Consider the following 20595-nt stretch of genomic DNA (forward strand, 5'->3'; position numbering starts at 1 on the left):
CATGTGTCCCATCACAGTAGGATTCACCATCATCTGTATCATCCACATTACAGTGGGGTTCTTAAGCATTCATTTTCTCTTGCTCTGTTTAACACACAGAGAGTCCTACTTCTCTCTCTACAATCCTTGTTGCATCTTCTTCGTCCATATGCATGCTTGCATAATAGGTTTCAATTTTATGGTTTTGACAACCATCATCCACTTTTGAGTGGGATTCTCCAAGCTCTGTTTTCCTCTCAAAGTCTTGTTCATCTACTCTCAGATCTGCGTTTGACTTCTTTGATTGTGACATAACCTGATGTTGTATGTCACTCCCCCTTGCGCCAAATTCGTCTTCCAGGAACTTCCATGCTTCCTTGGAAGTTGTAGCCTTTGCTACCTTGCACAAACACTTCTCATCCAATGCCTATTTTATAAAATTCAATGCTAAAACATCGCATACTTCATCATAAGGGTTCGTAGAATCGTACTCAATTAACTCTTTAGCTCGAAGAAAAGTTAACATCTTGATAACCTAATGATGAAAATATTCACCTGTAAGCATAGGAGGTGGTAGGAGATCAAAGCTACACCAATCACCCTCAATTTCTTCTTTGTCTTCTACTAAACTTCTCAGTTCCTCGACTGCAGCCTGAACCTCTCTAACCATGGCAATGATCTTTGCCTCTTCTTTTTTATTTCTTTTTTTAATATGTTTCTGTTGCGCTTTGCGACCCATGACTGTGGTCTTTCCTCTGTCTTATAGTTTCTTTCCTGATTGCATGAGGTTATCTTCCATATCGCCCTCGAAGAAAAATATGATTTTCAATATGCACCCCGTAAGGCAACAATCTTCACCAAAAAATTGTCATGCTTGACAAAACACCAAAAAAAATTCACTAATAGATAAACTTTAAAAAAACCCTGAATTCCCTTACTAAGTTTTTTTTTTTTTTTTAAGATCTCCACCTTTGTACCATATACCTTTCTTTTTTTTTCTTAATAAAAAAAATCCAAAAAACACTTCCATATATCTTTCGACCCTTTAAAAAAAAAATCGAAAACTCCTTTACTTAAAACACACCTTTGGAATAAGGTGAAACCTTGTGACTTTAAAAAATAAAATCGCATCTCCTAGACTTGTGCACGACATGAATAGCATGCTAATTGACTTTTCATATCCTTCGGTTGGTGAATGGTGAATTAAGTTTATTCCTTCAGCGGAGTTTGTGACCCTCACGTGATGTCGGTTTTCCCTCACGGAAACTCACGGCTCTGTTAACCACTAGCCACGACTTTGTAATTTATTAATGTTTGTATTTTCTAGTCCAACTTTGTTCACGACAGCGGCGATGGAGGATTAGTTGCTTACAGTGGCGGCTAGCACACACGGGCCTTTCATGATACGGTGGCACTACAGGCCAATAAGGGATTCGCGGTTCTTAAATAATCAAAAACTAATAAACTGTGTGGCTGTTGCAGATTGGCGCTACATTTCTCAGATACACAAAGGGCTGATAAATTTTGGCTTTTTTTCGACTTAGCTCTAATACCAATTTGTTGGGGCGGAGGAAACAAAACACAAATAATTCACACATAAAACACCAGTTGTTGCTCTTCTATTGATCACATAAAACATGATGATTACAATGAACCTGGTGAAGGGAATTTAAACATTTTCCAATTAGCGAATCATCTAAAATACCTTGACATACAATCACATGAAACCACACACTAAAAGTCATCTATCACTTGACTCGACTTGACTCAACACTCAAACACTCAATCACTCAATCACTTAATGGACTCTATATTTTTCGCTAACTCCACATGCGGGAGTAATTACAATTTATAACAAGGTGATTGTATTTTACTTCAAGAAGCAATACTTGGCATATGATGCAATGAATATTGAAGACCAAGTAGAATTTGCCCATTTTTTCCCTTGTATGGTCAACGAAGAAGTCATTGAGATCATGGACAAACCCATCTTTGCAGATGAGCTATAAGGAGTATTGAAAGAACTTGCTAAGGAAAAGACCCTGTGACCAAGTGGTTGGTCGGTTATTTTTCTTCGATCTGATGGCATCTGATTTCAATGAAATGGTGGAAGAGTCCAGACATTAGAGCCATATCTTAGGTGCTATCAACACTACCTTTCTTGCTCTTATTCCAAAAAAATTTAATTCCTCTCGTCTCTGAGATTTTAGACCAATATCACTTTGTAATGTTGCATATAATTAATTGCTAATCGAGTTAAGCATATGTTGTCTAAGCATATTACTGTGGAAAATTTCGGTTTCCTTGGAGATAGAAGGATTCAAGATACTATGGGGATAACCCAAGAATGCATACATTCCATAAAATCTAGCAAATTGAAAGCCTATTTGATGAAGATTGATCTTATCAAAGCATATTATAAGGTTGTTTGGGATGCTTTTATGTTGATCCTTCATAGAATCATCTTCCCCTACATGCATATTAATTAAATCATGGCTTGTGTCATGACGACTAACTTAGTTGTTTTGAGAAATGGTATGCTAAAAGACTTCTTCTGGACTTTTAGAGGATTGAGGTAAGGTTGTGCACTCTCACCATTTCTTTTCATTTTGGTCATGGATGCACTAAGTAAAGGATTAAAAGAAGCCAAGATGGTTGGAAGGATCACCAGATGCAGGGTTACATAAAATAGGCATCTCTTACACTTATTGTTTGTTGATGACGTATTATGTCTTGGAATGGCTAAGCTCTCTAAATGCTACATCTTTCACCAAGTCATTACCAAATTTTGGAATACCGCTGATCTCATTTTAAACAAAGAAGAATCAAAACTCATTACAAATTGCATAAAGGAGGATACTAGGAAGATTGCATACCTATTTGGGGATTAGAACCAGGTCTCTACATGGTGGCTTCAAGTATTAAGGCTTTCACTTGAAGCCTTGAAACTGCAAGAAGTGGGACTAGTCCTAGATTATTGAGAAAATTCAAAAGAAATTGACCTTATGGGAAAACAAGTGGCTCACATTGGGTGGTAGGATGATTATGATCATGGTTGTCCTTCAAGGTGTCTCAGTCTATTGGATGCATCTATTTATTTTGTTAATGTCAATCATCAACAAGATTGAATCAATTCTAGCAAAATTCTTCTGTGCAGGCTCTGGAAATAATTTGAAATTCCATCTATCAAAACACTCTATAATTTTCAAACTGATGGAGGAAGGTGGTTGGAGAATTAAAGACACAAAGTACTTCAATATGGCTTTGGTAACTAATAATTTACATATGGATTTCATGGGACCTGGAATTTGACATGAAATCATAAGAGATAATTACCTTAATAACATAAATTTGGAATAGTGGGTCTTGGCAAAGGCGTCAGAGAAAAAGGGTGCCTCATTTATATCGCATAGTTTGATGAAATATAAGCCATGGCTATGCAGTAATCTTAGATGGATGGTTGGTTGGGGTAACAAAATCTTAGTTGGATTAGATGCCATCATCAAGTTGGAGGGAGTACATATCTTATCTCTTCCCATTATTCAGTTCGTGCATGATTGTGGACTTTTCTCCCTTGCTCATATTGGTATCCCATAGAACACTAGTTTTTTCTCCTTTAGTTGGTCACACGTTGTTAAACTGGATATCCCACCAAACTTGACTTTTGAATGGGATTCCTATCATTCTAATTTATGCCATGTAGGGATAGTCTTCACAGAGAAGGATGATAGACTTACTTGGGGAGGTTGCTCCAATGGAGGATTCATCTCTGCTAAGGCGATTTATTCATTGATTACTAAGGAAAAATTACAGGATCTCGATACTAAATGGTTGGCCTATATGTGGAGGTGGGAGGTTCCAGCAAAAATAAAATGTTTCATCTTCCTTGTGTTTAACAATTGAATCCTCACCTGGGATAATTTAGTTAAGCGAGGATTCAATGGTATGGGGCTTTGTCCATTGTGTCAATCATCGACTGAGGAGGTGCTTCATCTATTTCTTAGTTTCCCTTTTTCAATCTTAACCTGGGAATAGGTCTCTAATATTCTAAAGATCAATTCTATGGTGGATATATCTTCTATCGTTGCATGCCTCCATCACTGGTCCTTCCAACATCGAGCATTCAGGGAACACTCATTCTACATTTTTTAGGGTATATGGTGATGTAAGACTTTTTGTATTTTAGAGAATAAATCTCCAGACTTGATATCCATATCTCTGAATATTGTGGCATACTTTTTGGAAATTGGCCCTTGGAGACCTATCAGTTGTATCCATAGATGGTCATATAAGAACCTAGAGAATTTCTTCTGAGTCGACTTTTTTGATGTGCCTCTGTGAAAGGGGAGTGCGGGTGTGGAGCCATAATCAGATTGAGTCCTTCTCTGGCCTATCACTTCTAATGATCAAGGGGATATGGCACAAATGTTAGAGCAGAGGTGTTGGCCTTATGGGGGGTGATTCAATGTGCTTCATGGCTCGTTGTAGAGCATATCCTGACTACAGGCGACTCGAAGGTGGCCATTGATTGGGTCAAGGGCCATTCCCTGCTTGAATTTCCAGCTATTCTCCATTGGATGGAGCAAATTGGGTCCATGATGGCCTCTTTTTCTTCCATCTTCTTCCACCATATATTTTTAGGGAGCAGAATCACTTGGTAGACCATCTTTCTAATCGTTGAGCCTCTGTCAGGGAAGGGCATGTATATTTTGACTTTTTGGCCAAGGGATCTATCATTAGCTCGGGGGCTTTTCCCTTTTAACATAGGTTTTGTATGTCTCTTCCCCTGGGCGTATAATTTCTTGGAGTGATTATTCGTAGGTTCCATCTCTCGGATCTCAATATATTATGCAGGGCACTTTATGGTTAGATGTTTTGCATGGTAGTTTTGTTGGTTGTATTTCCTTTTTGTTACTATTTTGATCTGTTTTTATGTTCCTACAAGAATTCTCTCAGCCAAATTTTCAAAGTATTTTGAGACAATGAGGGGCCAATGTTTCTTAATAGAACTTCGCATATGTAACTATATTTCGTAGTTACTATCTTTTGAAGAAGAAGAAGAAGATATTATTTTAACATCCATGAGGCTAAAGATAGCCTATGGGACAGATTGCTTCTTCATCTGCTTGATGTATTCGACCCTTTTTCTGTGAAGCTTCAAAATAAATGCTCCAAGCTTCTCGACAAACCCCTCGCTAAATAGATTATCCGAAGAACTAACTGCCAGCATATCTGCATAACTTTCCTTGTTGTCTTTGAAGGCCTCACATTCTAAAATGAAATGTTTTTCTGTTTCCACTTTTTCGGAAGAACAAAAAATACATACTCTTCCCTCCCACACTTCCTTTCATCAATTTTACACCGAAGACATGGTCTATATTGGAATTAGGCTTGAGGAATTTCAAAATTTTAAATAATGAATGGATAGGATTTGATAATCTACGAATATTCTTCGTCTAATACTAGATCCAACGAATAATATAGAAGGTATGTGAATCATTTTTTAGTTTCTTTGATATGCTCTTATCTTTAATTTTTTTAAAAATCATTCTTGAAACGTGGCTAGCATTATAATTTGTTAAAAAATTATGTATCAAAGGTTGCTTTGGCTGCTTCATTTGGAGTGGCAATTGGGTGCATTTCCACACCACACCCACGTTGCATAATTACGACTATGATTTCTTATAGTTACTGAAAGGCATTGTTTGACATATTTAAAGGCTTATAGTTATTGTTTATAAATTAGATTAAAATTAGGGTTTAGGTTCTATATCACTTTAATATTAATAATATTAATATTATAATGACATTAAATTTTTTCTAAGGTTAGTCATTTCCATCATTGTAAATTGAGGGAGGCACTAGAAATTGAAAAAATACCCAATAATTTGAATAGAGATGATGGTTGGAATATTAGTAGAAATTGGGTCCTTGTCTTGTCCTCCTATTTTTTTTTTTGTAGGTATTGACATCCTTTTTATTGTATCTGTTGTTGATTTATTATTCATTAGAGTTTATTTTCTTGACACTTCATGTTTTTTGTTTTTTTTTTAATGTATTTTATCATTCTGTTCGTTCTTAACTCCTTTTATTATTTTTGTTATTTGTTTAATCGGCCTCAGCCCCATATTTTATTGTTGACCCCGTTTTCTTTATTGATTATTTTTTCTTTGGATATATATATATATATATATATATATATATATATATAAACAGAAACATATATATATATATATATATATATATATATCTCGACTTGTGTATATTTTTGTTTTATTTTATTTATTTTTCCATTAATCAGTTTTAATTTATTTTATTTTATTTCCATTAGTTATTTTATTTATCAAATCATCTTGTTTCCATTAGGGTCTTCACTCATTTTTATAATTTTTTACTCCCTTCCTTTAAAGTTTGACTTCCATTATTTATTTATTTATTTTAAAAACTAGCTGCTTAATATAGGGGTTACTTATTAATATTTGTTTTTAATAAATTAATAAACTAATATCACAGTTTAAATATTATTGTTCAAAAACTACTAATATTTGGTTTTAATAAATTAATTTAAATATTATTTTTCAAAAACTAGCCATTTAATATCGCCGTTACATAAACTAATATATATATATATATATATATATATATATATATATATATATATTTCAAAAACTAGCTGTTTAATATTGCCATTACATATTAATATTTTAATAAATTAATAAACTAATATCATTATTTAAATATTATTTTTCAAGAACTAGTAATATTTGGTTTTAATAAATTAATTTAAATAAATTATTCAAAAACTAGCATTTAATATATCCGTTACCTATTAATATTTTTAATAAATTAATGAAATAATATCATTATTTAAATATTTTTTTCAAAAACTAGCTATTTAATATAGTCATTACATATTAATATTTTAATAAATTAATTTAAATATTATTTTTCAAAAACTAGCCATTTAATACCAGTGACCTATTAATATTTTTCATAAATTAATGAAATAATAAATATTAATAAATTAATGAAATAATATGATTATATATATATATATAGAAATTAGCCGTTTAATATAACCGTTACTTAATAATATTTGTTTTTAATATATTAATAAATTAATATTATAATTTAAACATTATTGTTCAAATATAGTCGTTACTTCAAATTATGTCTCTACATTGCTCTATATTAAGCCTTTGTCATGGTCTGCCTCTTCATCTTACTTAATAATATTTGTTTTTAATATATTAATAAATTAATATTATAATTTAAACATTATTGTTCAAATATAGTCGTTACTTCAAATTATGTCTCTACATTGCTCTATATTTAAGCCTTTGTCATGGTCTACCTCTTTATCTGGTCCTGATGATGAACCACACTTGTTGGTTCAAAACGCTTAGGCCAAAAAAATTTCTCATGTGAATTCTACCAAAAGACTTTCTTTAATTCATAATGGATCACAGAAGCTTGAATACAGAGACATTAACTTTTTAATATAAATAATATTAATATTGATATTAATAAATAATAAAAAATCATGTTGATTGGCTTTATTTTAAAAAAGTGATTGGCATAGAAATGATGGAAAATGGGGCCTTTGACATATATCAACCATATTTATTAATTTGTTTGTGCTAGTCATAATGACATTGTTAATAGAGGTCTTTATCATTGCCATGCAAATAAAAGTGGGTAAAAAGTATTATATTTTTTTATTAATATTTTTTTGGGATAAATATGGTATTGTTTTTTTTTTTTTAAATATATAGGGATATGCTACATATTTTAGGTTAGTGTTTTATTAGAAAGAATAGACCAAAACCAAAAGTGTACTCTTAGCATAGAAGCATAGCATAGTATAATGTTAAAAGAAGCTAAAAAGACTATACATGTTCTAAAAAATGGGTTGGATGGGCCATTAAAATAAACTATAAAATTAAAATGTAAAATAAATCAAAACATAGTATAAGAGTAAGCAGAAATATCAGAGTATATGATTGCACCCTGAAATAGGGTCCTCATTGTTGCTAGAGGTGTTTCCTATCGAAAGAGGAATACCAAATTGTTGTTTAATGTGATAGAGGTGCTAGTCTCCAAGTTGTTGTTTAATGTGATAAAGGTGCTAGTCTAAGCCTCTCCTCTAACACTGCAAATGCTCTAGTAAGTATAAGATGTTTACTTGATGCTCGAAGAATATATTAATGATGTACATGTACCATTTGCATATTTACATGTGTCCAACAACTAACACCCAATCTACCAGTTCAGCCAAAACTTTTATGTCCAAAACCTTTATGCCCAAAAGGTGTTGTATAGGAGGGGCCCCTAGTTAGCTCCTCCGGGATGAACCTTGGTGTGACCTTTGATATTATAAACAATCTATTTCATATCTTCAAAGTGACCTCTGATATTATAAACAATCTATTTCATATCTTCAAAGTGACCTTATCCACAAACTTGAGGTGATGGATAGAATATATCTAAAAATCATGTAGATTGGAAAGTTTGTGATATTATAATCTGTCACTTCCGCGTTCTAAACCACGTTATCATGCCTCCATGTTTTTATGCTCTCTGGTGTGTGATTCTTTTTATTACTAGTGTGGTGGCCCTGACTGCCAACACAAGCGAGGCAATGACAGCGATGGCATGGCATCCATCATTAGCCTCCCCTTCCATGTCAGATCATCCTGCTCTGTCATGCCACCTTTGGAGACGGGATCTTCTTAATCTTCACGATATCGTGAGCGTGCATCGCAGCCGTTGAAATAACATCGGAGGCTCGTTCAATACAGGAAAGTGGCCACTACAAGAACGGCAAGTTTTCTGAGGAGCGGGGCATTTCGGAGTCTGACCTCCAACTGTTGCCGACCGTCGTAACCCGAAAGAAGGAGAAGAGCCAACTGCAGTGTGGGGAGGCGGAGGCAGCGAGTGCGCGGTATGTTGGAAATAATACTGAGAGGGGGGGGGTGAATCAGTATTATTAAAACTTTTCAATATACCATCCAAATTTATACTTCAACTTATTCTTCAGATATTGATGATTAACTTATGCATAATAATGAACAAGAACATGAAAAACAGATAGTCACACCATAGAACACCAGATATAAACCTACGGATACCCGCACTTCACCTTCAGCTGTTCTGCATATACCCGCACTTCGTCTTCTTTTGTACTGCGTACCCCACACTGTGCCTTCAGCTGTTCTGTGTATACCCGCACTGTGACTTCCTCTGTACTGCGTACCCCGCACTGCACCTTCTTCTGTACTGCGTACCCCCGCACTCTCGCTTTAGATCGCCTGCGAACCTCTGATTAGGAAAAAATTAACAGTCCTCCAATGTACTACAGACAGTCAGATCCACAGATCTAATCATGCGCCCAAGAGATCACGACTTGGCAAAGATTTGCCTTCAAATTTTACCTTGATTTAGATCTAGCTTTTAAAACTGATAACCCAAAATTCAGATCTTAAGATATTCAACTTTCAAAGATACATTAGCCAAGTGATCTCCTTCCCTATTTATAGTCAAGCCCTTATTCACACCATGGGACAAAACCATCAATAACCAATACAAGGGATCCAAACCGGGGCTAAATTAGATCCTATACCACGGGCCAAAACTATAGAATCAAGAACGGCGGGCTAAATACCACGGGCCAAACATAAGAAACCCCACGTGAGCGCGCTTCTCTGCCTTGAAGTGAGTGAACTGGGGGTCCGCACCTCATGAATGGGTAACCTGCGGGTATGAACGCACTTCCTGGCCGGCGTACCTGCAGGTCCGCACCTTTTGAACCATTCACCTGCGTACCTCTTAATTTCCAACATTTTGAGAGCCTGAACAGAGCATTGCTACTTGAGTGAGTTGCCATCAAGTACAACACCTTTAACATAGAGCCATACCAGAATCATAATGCCAACAATCTCCCCCTTTGGACTTGATGGCAACCTCAAGATCCTCAACGTCATTCTCCCCCTTTGACATCAAGGGCAAAGGGTTATGCTCCCCCTAAGAACATGCTCCCCCTGACTATAAACGAGATCTGCAAAGAAGCACCATAATCCACCAAACACCATAAATGACCATGAAAGAGATAGAGACATATTGCAGCAATATTTAGACCAGCATCCATGATCTCCTTCTGTACTTCCTCTATAATGCCAAAAATGCATTATATGCTCCCCCTGAACCTGTGCAATTCGATCTTCGACCAATCCGCATCCTAGCATATGTATGCATATACCCCAGATGAACCTTGCATACAACCAACAATCAGAAGAGATTCAATCAACAAGATGATGCATCAACAACCCCCAGCTTTTTCCTGAGGTATTCAAAGGTCTCCCTGGGCAATGGTTTGGTGAGTATATCAGCAACTTGTTCCTTAGAAGGAACATACTCCAACTTGACCTTTTGTTCAAGTACTTGTTCCCGGAGAAAATGATACTTGATCGGTATGTGCTTGGTCTTTGAATGCATGACTGGGTTCTTTGAAATGCTGATTGCACTTGTATTATCACATAAGATGGAGATGGGTGGTATACAAGTGATTTGAAAATCCTGCAAGGTCTGCATCATCCAAAGGAGTTGAGTGCAGCAAGATGCAGCAGCAACATATTCCGCTTCAGCTGTAGACAAGGCAATCGAACTCTGTTTCTTGCTGAACCAAGATACTAATCTGGAACCCATAAAGAATGCACCACCACTTGTGCTCTTCCTGTCATCCACGCTTCCGGCCCAATCTGCATCTGTATAAGCATGAAGTGTGAGATCTGTATCTCTAGGATACCATAAGCCATAATTTTGAGTCCCTTGAAGATATTTGAAAATTCTCTTCACTGCCTGAAGATGAGTTTCCTTTGGATTTGCCTGAAATCTTCCAACTATTCCCATTGCATGCATGATGTTTGGTCGAGTACTTGTCAAATAAAGTAGACTTACAATCATAGACCTGTAGGTTGGTTGATGCATTGTTGCTGATTCATCATTTGCACTAAGGCTACATCCTGTGACCATGGGTGTACATACTGGTTTTGCATCTTCCATGCCATATTTCTTCAAAATCTGCTTGAGATACTTGGTTTGAGACAAGAAGATTCCTCCTTCCTTTTGTTGGATTTGCAAACCAAGAAAATATGTCAATTCTCCAAGCAAGGACATTTCGAATTCTTTCTGCATCACTGAGGCAAAGCTTTGACTCATAGATTCTTCATTGCTACCAAAGATAATGTCATCTACATACACAATAAGTATTAGCAATTTGCCATTTTCAAATTTTATATACAGATTGCTATCTTCTGATCCTTTTGAAAAACCTTGTTGATGAAGATATTTGTCCAACCGATAGTACCAAGCCCTTGGAGCTTGTTTAAGACCATAGAGAGCCTTATTTAGTCTGCATACAAGATTTGGATCATTTCCAAGAATGAAACCATCTGGCTGCTCAATGTATACTTCTTCTTCTAAGTCTCCATTCAGAAAGGCTGATTTCACGTCCATTTGAAATACTTTGAACTTTTGAAAGCTTGAGAGAGCAAGGAACATTCGGATGGCCTCAAGTCTTGCAACAGGAGCAAAATTTTCTTCAAAATCTATTCCTTCTTGCTGCGCATACCCTTTACAAACAAGTCTGGCCTTGTTTCTAATTACTTTCCCATTTTCATTCAACTTATTTTTGAAGACCCATTTTGTCCCTATAACATTCTTATCCTTTGGTCTAGGAACCAACTCCCAAGTGTTGTTCTTTTCGATCTACTCAAGTTCTTCATCCATTGCTTTGACCCAACATTCATCTTTGCATGCTTCTTTCACATTTTGTGGTTCAGTGGAAGAGAGTAATGCCAGATAGCTTGAAGCTTCTGCAATTGTTCTTCTTGTTTGTACACCTGCTTCTTTCTCCCCCAAAATCTGAGATTCTAGATGATTCTTCTGAACATACCTGGATGGAGTCTTCTCTTCTATCCTTATCTATTCCTCTGGTGCTTCTTGAGGTTCTTCTTCTTCATCATTCTGTCTTTGAGGGTAGTCTTCATCTTCTTCGATATTTTCATGATTTACTTGCCTAGGAATGTATCCCTTTTCATCAACCACTACATCAATGCTGTTAATAGTTCTTCCAAGTCTTTTATTGTAGCACTTATATGCTTTGTTGTGTGGAGAATAACCAAGAAGAATGTCTTCATCTGCTCTAGGTTCAAGTTTGCCAAGTTGCTCATCAGTATTCTTAATATAGCATTTGCTCCCAAAGATTTTGAAGTGATTTACCGAAGGAGTCTCACCATACCAGAGCTCATGAGGAGTTTGAGTGCTGTTCACTCAGACATTTGTTTTGTTGAGAATAACAACCGCAGCATATGCAGCTTCACCCCAGAAAGTTGCGGGAGTTCCAGACTCATCAAGCATAGCACGAGCCATTTGTTGGACTGTTCTGTTCATCCTTCCCACCACTCCATTTTGTTGAGGAGTTCTAGCTGTAGAGAATTCTCTATCCCATGTTCTTCACAGAAATCGAAGAATTCATTTGAGGTAAACTCCCCACCTCTGTCGGACCTGAGGCACTTAATTTTGTGACCTGATTCATTTTCAACCAAGGCTTTGAAGGATTTGAATTTTTCGAATGCTTCGTCTTTGTGCTTCATAAGTCCTAACCAAACAAACCTGGAGAAATCATCAATGAATAATATCAAGTATTCTTCTCCTCGAGGTGTCCTTTTCCTAAATGGACCACATACATCTGTATGGACTAGCTCAAGAGGCATGCTGGCTGATCCTTCCTTCTCCGGAAAGTTAGTTCTGGTTTGCTTTCCAAACTGACATGATTTGCATATGGTGTTGTCTAGAATTTTGATATCTGGAAGACCAAGAACTGCCTGATATTTGCATGCTTTCCTTATTTGTGAAAAGCTTAGATGCCCCAACCTCTGGTGCCATAACCAGTGTTCATCATCCTTGCTCAAATAGCATTGTTGTTGTCCTTCTTCAAATGTGTATAGATTATTTGGAGTTCTTCTAACTTTGATCACTGTTTCACCTGTATTAAGATCACGAACACGACATCCATTTGATCTAAATATTACCTCGGTTCCTTGATCACACATCTGGCTGACACTCAGAAGATTATGCTTCAGTCCATCAACATACAAAACATTTCCAGCTTTGACCTTTTCTTTTAACTGAGCAGTGCCTTTTCCTTTTATAGCTGCAGGAGTATCATTTCCAAAAGAAACTTTCTTACCCTTTTCTAAAGCAGAATATGATTCAAGTTTTTCTTTATCACCTGTCATATGCTTCGAACATCCACTGTCGATGTACCATAGATTTTCTTGTCCCTCTGCATAAAATGCTATCCCACATCTTTCTGTTTGTGGTTCCTTTATTCTCCATGTTCTGGTGCTTGAGGCTTGTTCCTTTGTCTGCTAAAACCTGCTCCTGCATTCAGAATCTTCATGACCAAAGTTATTGCAAATAGAACATTCAACTTCTTTTTCAAGAGCCGAAAAGTTGTTATAGGTCCTTTTTGTAAACCCGGTCATACTTCTTTGTTTTTGAGCTTCTCTAGTCATGATTGTTTTATATGCAACACATTGAGCTGCTTTGTGACCAAAGTTATGGCAAGAGAAACATTGTCCATTGAAGAAACTTCTACGATTATCAAGTCTACCAGCCAAATGATTGTAATTTCTATTGTCATCCATTTTTGAAGCAAATTGAGAAGATTTTACCTGTGGCTGGTTGTAGCTTTTGTTTACCCTTAAGATGAATTGCCCCTGGTTTACCTGATAGTCTTTGTTTGTTCTCGATGTAATTCGTCCCTGCTTTACCTGGTGATCTCCATTGTACTTTTGCTCATTCCTTCTTGCTGCATCAAGATAATTCTTTGAGGTGGATGCTTGAGATGTTTCTCCATTATATCCTAGACCTGTCTTGTTTAGTGGTGAACGTTGTACATTGATGATCTCATCCAGAGTTTCAAATCCTTTGAAAAACTTAAGATTAATAGCCTTTGTTTTCTCAATTTCTTTTCTAAGGCCAACAATTTCACATTCTAACTTTTCAAGAAGTTTTTCTTTTTCATCAATTTGAAATTGTAGGGTATCAATTATCACATTCTTTTCTTCTATACATGTCTTGAGTCTAGAAATCTCTTCATAAAAGCTATCCACATCTATAGCATCCATGTAATCATCATCTTCAAATGCCATTAAAATTTTATAGTCATTACTTCGTTCATCTTCATCACTATTTGATAGACCATCACTGTCTTCATGAGTGTAGTAGCTTTTCTTATTTGCATTCTGTTTCTTGTTCCATCTAGCAGGTTCCTTTCCTTTATCAATCTTATCCTTATGAGGACATTTGGCAGCATAATGACCTACTCTTCCACAAGAAAAACATTTAAAAGGTAACTTACCTCTGAACCTTCCAGTACCCTGTTGAAGATTTCTGACAAAATTTGATTCTTCTTCTTCTTCTGGCACGTGACTTGCTTCATAGTAGTCTCCTTTGCCTGAAGCCTTAAAGGCAGCTTCTCTCCTATCTGATGGACCTCCTTTTCTCATTTCATAGGCAGTTAGAATTCCGTGTAGCTGAGACATAGTAAGAGTTCGTAGATTTTCCTTTTCTTCTATTGCAGACACTTTAGATTCAAACTTGGGGGACAATGATCTTAGAACTTTTTCAACCACAATAGCCTCTTTCATTTCTTCACCCAAGTTTTTCATGCAATTAACAATCTCGTCTACCCGAAGGAAATAGTTAGCCACACTTTCATCATTATACATTCTGAGATTCTCATACTGAATCCTGAGGGTTTGAAGTTTAGCACGCTTTACCTGTTCATCTCCTTCGTAGCTCAAGACAATCTTCTCCCATATTTCTTTTGCGGATTTATATTGCATAACCTTCATGAATTCTGTTTGAGATAAGCATCCCAGCAGAGTATTGACTGCTTTAGCATTTGTTTCATATTTCTTCTTCTCGGCCGGATATGTAGGAGTAGCTGAAGGAAAAGTGTAACCTATATCTATGATATCCCAAACTTCTATACCAAGAGATTGAAGATAGGCAGTAACTCTTACCTTCCAATAATTGAAGTTTGTCCCATAAAAAATTGGTGGCCTGATTGATGCTTCCCTCTCGTAGTTGCTCATGATGAATGATCTTCGTTCAAGCGATCAAGCTTCTCTGAAGGACCGGCTCCGATACCAATTGTTGGAAATAATACTGAGAGGGGGGAGGGGTGAATCAGTATTATTAAAACTTTTCAATATACCATCTAAATTTATACTTCAACTTATTCTTCAGATATTGATGATTAAATTATGCATAATAATGAACAAGAACATGAAAAACAGATAGTCACACCATAGAACACCAGATATAAACCTGCGGATACCCGCACTTCCCCTTCAGCTGTTCTGCGTATACCCGCACTTCGTCTTCTTTTGTACTGCGTACCCCACACTGTGCCTTCAGTTGTTCTGCGTATACCCGCACTGTGACTTCCTCTGTACTGCGTACCCCGCACTGCGCCTTTAGCTGCGCTGCGTATACCCGCACTGCGCCTTCTTCTGTACTGCGTACCCTCGCACTCTCGCTTTAGATCGCCTGTGAACCTCTGATTAGGGCCAAATTAACAGTCCTCCAATGTACTACAGACAGTTAGATCCACAGATCTGATCATGCGCCCAAGAGATCACGACTTGGCAAAGATTCGCCTTCAAATTTTACCTTGATTTAGATCTAGCTTTTAAAACTGATAACCCAAAATTCAGATCTTAAGATATTCAACTTTCAAAGATACATTAGCCAAGTGATCTCCTTCCCTATTTATAGTCAAGCCCTTATTCACACCATGGGACAAAACCATCAATAACCAATACAAGGGATCCAAACCGGGGCTAAATTAGATCCTATACCACGGGCCAAAACCATAGAATCAAGAACGGCGGGATAAATACCACGGGCCAAACATAAGAAACCCCACGTGAGCGCGCTTCTCTGCCTTGAAGTGAGTGAAATGGGGGTCCGCACCTCATGAACGGGTAACCTGCGGGTATGAACGCACTTCCTGGCCGGCGTACCTGCGGGTCCACACCTTTTGAACCATTCACCTGCGTACCTCTTAATTTCCAACATTTTGAGAGCCTGAACAGAGAATTGCTACTTGAGTGAGTTGCCATCAAGTACAACACCTGTAACATAGAGCCATACCAGAATCATAATGCCAACACGGTATGCCTCAAGCCATTGCGGTTCGGTGACACGTTCCGCGTGATCGCATTATGTAGCCATACCTTCCATTTACTCTACGCGGATGCGTGGCTCTCATAGCATTCCCTCTTGGCATTCATAGCGCCACAACGCCGCTTGTGAGAGCGAGGAGAAGCATGAGTAGTAGGCTGAACCTCTTTTCCGATAGCGCCACTTGTGAGAGCGAGGAAGTGGAAGCCAGTGATAAAGATGAGCATAGTAGTCAAGGTTGAATACGGATAGGCTATTTCTTTAACAATTCCTAATTTCTTTCTTTGCTTAACATAGTCTAATTTGATTTCTCCATACGGACTGATTTTTTTTAAAGTTTTACAATGTAAATAGAATTCTAGTTGAAACTTTTTTCGAATTTACAGTGAAAATTCAATTTAGCCATGAGTGAATTTTTTTATTCTCGTGTGTATGGTTAAACTATTTTGAGAATAGTTTAAAATAAATTTGTCTATATTTAAATGAGTTTAGGTTAGCGCTTTTTATTTCTCTTCTTCTTTTTTTGGCCAATTATCAGAATTCAATTTTCATAAAATGTGTTTTATTTTTTTCATATTTTATTGTTTGACATATTTATAGTGTTAGTATCTTTTTTTTATAGAAATTGTAGGTGAATTTTGTTGTTTTCTATGTATGATTTTGTTTTTCATAAAAATATTTTATTGGAGTGCATTTTGTTCCATAAAAAGTAGAGTAGCCGAAAGTGAATAGACATAAGAAAAACAAAGAGAGTTAGTACATTATAGCACCTCATAGGCCTCACTTCTTTGTAGTTGCATCCATTTCCCATTCATAAAAAAATAACATAATAGCTTCTCTTTCCAATTGGGATGGGTTTACCAAGTTATATCTTGTGTTAATTTGTGGTTTGTGAGTTTTATATCATTGTTCTATGTTTTTTAAGGTACATCGTACCAATTATCAGGTGATTTAGGGGGTTGAGAGCAACTTATCCTAGATAGACTATCCCATGCTAGTACTTCTTCTTAAAGGAGAAGGTTTTCCTCCCAATAACTAAAGCAAATATTATATGTAATTTTCTAATGATTAGGGGAAGAGGGAGAATTGGCTTACCCAAGCCTTCCATATTATTACTAGGCAATGATAGGGAGTCTTCAATACTTTCAAGTTGTTTCTCTACTGGTGTTAATGTGAGGTAATTTGTTGGTGTTTCCTCCTACCAATCATGCTTCAAAGGTGACACTGATTGAAACTGTTTGTTCTCCTTGAAAACCTGGATATTTTGTTTGAGGGGAAGGATGCAATCTTTTTCTAGATGACCATACTAGTGGTAGTGCCCACATTTGAAGGGGATCACTTCATAATGCAAGGCCTAATACAATTTGGAAGATAGCTTCTTTATCATGATAGAATCCATTGGGCTTTTTTATTGTCATTGACCCACCAAGATGTAAGTGATTATCACCTCTCATGACCTCTTGTAAGAGTTTTCTAGTTCATAAAATAACTCTAAACAATTTCCTATTTCTCTAAAAATATCATCTAACTAAATAATTATAAGTAAGTTGGTGAATCTATCCCATATAAGAACATATTCCATATGTGTACACTTTGCATCAAATTTACTTTCCAATTCTTCAAGAATAATGCTTGCCATTCCTAATTCCACAAAGACAAAATAATTTTGTTGACATCTTCACCTATCCTCATAATCTAGACATGCCCTCCTTTGACCAAAATCATGCCACACTCTTCCATATTCATGATCTCATGTAGTTTAATTTCCTCTAGTAAGTCTAAATTTATGACATAAACATTCTTTTTAACACATTTTCTATACTTTTTACATTCCTCTGTCTTCTCAATCCTATCCATTTTACCAAATGAGACTCTAGTCATAAAATCCCCATATGAAATTCTACAAAAGAAACTGAAATCATCAAAACCCCTAATTCCAAGGGCAATGACAAATAATTACCTAAAATTATATCTAAAGGTTTGCTACGTTTACTCCGGAATGGATACAAGTGAGGTGAATGATGTGGCTTGTTTATATCTTCACTAAGAGAAAAAAACAAAGGCGTCCTCTAAAACCCCTCGATTAAGTGAACCCTATTATGCCTTCCTACTATGTTGATTTCCCAATGGATTGGAATTGAGGAACTTAACCTTGTCGCTTCAATTATAAAAGGATAAGGCTTTGTTAAATCTCAAATTATAAACCACAAGATGGCTCTTCTTGCAACATTTAATCTACATGTTGCTTGAGTTGATGAGGTGTGAGATTAATTTTGTAGTACAACATCTTTGATATGTAGTATATCTAATGATCTTTAAAGGATTAGTTTAAATAGTCAACCACTTTTTTTTCTTCATAAATTGAAAGTCTAACTCACCAACTTATTTGATTTATATATAGTAACTAGAACTTGTGGCAAAAACATAAAAGCTTAACCACAATGCTATCCATCAAAATAATCCCATTTTTTAATATTATAAAATCATTTTAAAAATAATATATAATTAATTCACTATATTCATTTATATTTAAAAAAATAATAGAAATAAATTATTATATATTTTTAATTGAAAATTTCAAAAAGTTAAAATAAAAACACTAAAGTCACGAGAGAGTTAGACATTACAGACATATGAATTTAGTGAAATTTTATATTTTGATTTATTAATATTAAAAAATAATAATATATTTTAAATTTATTTAAAAATATATAAATAAAATTTTAAATATCTTATTATTAATTTAATGTAATAAAATGTTATTTAAAAAAGAGAGAAAAAAGGCTAAGTTAAATGTTAAGTTCAACACTAAAAGGTGGTCATTGATTATATGAATTAAGTTCAACACTAAAAGGTGGATCCTATTACGAAATTTATTTTACAGAATAAAGCATTGGCATTCAAAATGGTGTGCAAGTTGAGATATTTTATTTTAATTAGTAAAGGCGAAATTTTATCATTTCCATGTTTAACAATATAAATCAATTTGAGGCGTCACATCATTCTTTGAGAGCAACCATCATAGCCGTGCACGCAAGCTCTTTTGAAGAAATCCACAATATAAAATAATAATTAATGGGTTAAGATTATCCACTCGGGAGATTTTATTATCAAAAGTCTGCTTTTGGTGTGAAATTGTCCAATTTACGGCAAAAAAAATTTGATAAGACTGTTGTTGGGAGGTTTGAAATGATAAGATGGTAAATGGGTTTAAGCCATAATTCCAATCCGTATGACCATTTTTTTCATTATTGGTTGGTGGCCTGTAGAGACAAGGAAGGCAATATCAGCGATGGCATGGCGGCCATCGTTTGTCTGTCTGGACTTGTAGAAATAACAATGATTTAAAGGCTTGCTTGCCTCCCCTCCCATGTCAGATCTTGCTGCTCTGTGATGCCTGCTTTAGAGATGGGATATTCTTGATCCACAGAATATCGTCTGGTTTTGAGGTTTAGTTTTTATAATCAGCCTGCAATTAGATTAGAGAGAGAATGATTTTAGCCATTGTGGTATCCCTGTTGCTGTTCTGCGCTGGTATGGTCATGCTGGTGGCGTTCTATCTCTGTCTTGTCTCCTATGTGTCTCTGCATCAGAGGCGTGGACAGCGACAGTTCGAGGAGAACAGCAAGCTTCCCAAGCAACAGGGCCTTTCGGAGGCTGACCTCCAGCGTTTGCCCACAGTCGAATGCCTGAAAGAAGAAGAGCGGACTCCGCAGAGCGAGTGCGCGGTATGCCTCGAGCCACTCCAGATTGGTGACTGGTGCCGCGTGATTCCAGCATGTGGCCACGCCTTCCATGTGCATTGCGCCGATGCGTGGTTCTCAAAGCGCTCCGTTTGTCCCATGTGCAGGACGAGCACCGCTTACGAGAGCGGGGAAAAGAATGGTGTGAATGGTTGCGCGCCTGCGGCGGCGTTGCCCCAAAAGGAGGGGCGGGATCACGATCAAGAATTGGGGCATCTCCCTCAGCCTCCTGCTGAGAGTGTCGTTGTTGAAATGCCGATAACCGTAACGCCCACAGACTGTTGAGGACGCTCACAGACTGTTGAGGACGCTTTGGTTGCGCTATTAGACAAGTTTTTGGGTTAGAATTTGGGTAAAATAATTTCAAGAAATTTTGTAACAGTAGTGTTTGAATCATGTTTTTTTAATGAAAATGGATTCTGGGGCCTCCAAAATTTTTAAGTTTGACAATTGTATTTACAAAAATAGTTGCCCCATTTTACAAAATATTACCGTTCATGATTTTCAGGGCAAAGAAAAAAATCTATTTAGACTACTACCCACATGAATGGATTAGTCTTCCTTAATGACTTTAGAGAAAATTTAATTCAGGTTGTTGAATTGAGGCTTTTGTGAT

General features: G+C 36.3%; 1 protein-coding gene across 1 annotated transcript; it reads left to right on the forward strand.

The window, feature by feature from the left end:
• Positions 1-19481: 19481 nt before the first annotated feature.
• LOC149140093 (E3 ubiquitin-protein ligase ATL23-like) lies at positions 19482-20349 on the forward strand. The gene has a single exon (XM_089450087.1). It carries the CDS (start codon positions 19728-19730, stop codon positions 20262-20264), a length of 537 nt encoding a protein of 178 aa, XP_089306213.1. The 5' UTR covers positions 19482-19727; the 3' UTR covers positions 20265-20349.
• Positions 20350-20595: the final 246 nt, after the last annotated feature.

Source organism: Pinus tabuliformis, chromosome X, assembly GCF_031772625.1.
Source record: "Pinus tabuliformis cultivar Carrire ecotype Pingquan chromosome X, CPIR1, whole genome shotgun sequence".
NCBI classification, from domain to species: domain Eukaryota; kingdom Viridiplantae; phylum Streptophyta; class Pinopsida; order Pinales; family Pinaceae; genus Pinus; species Pinus tabuliformis.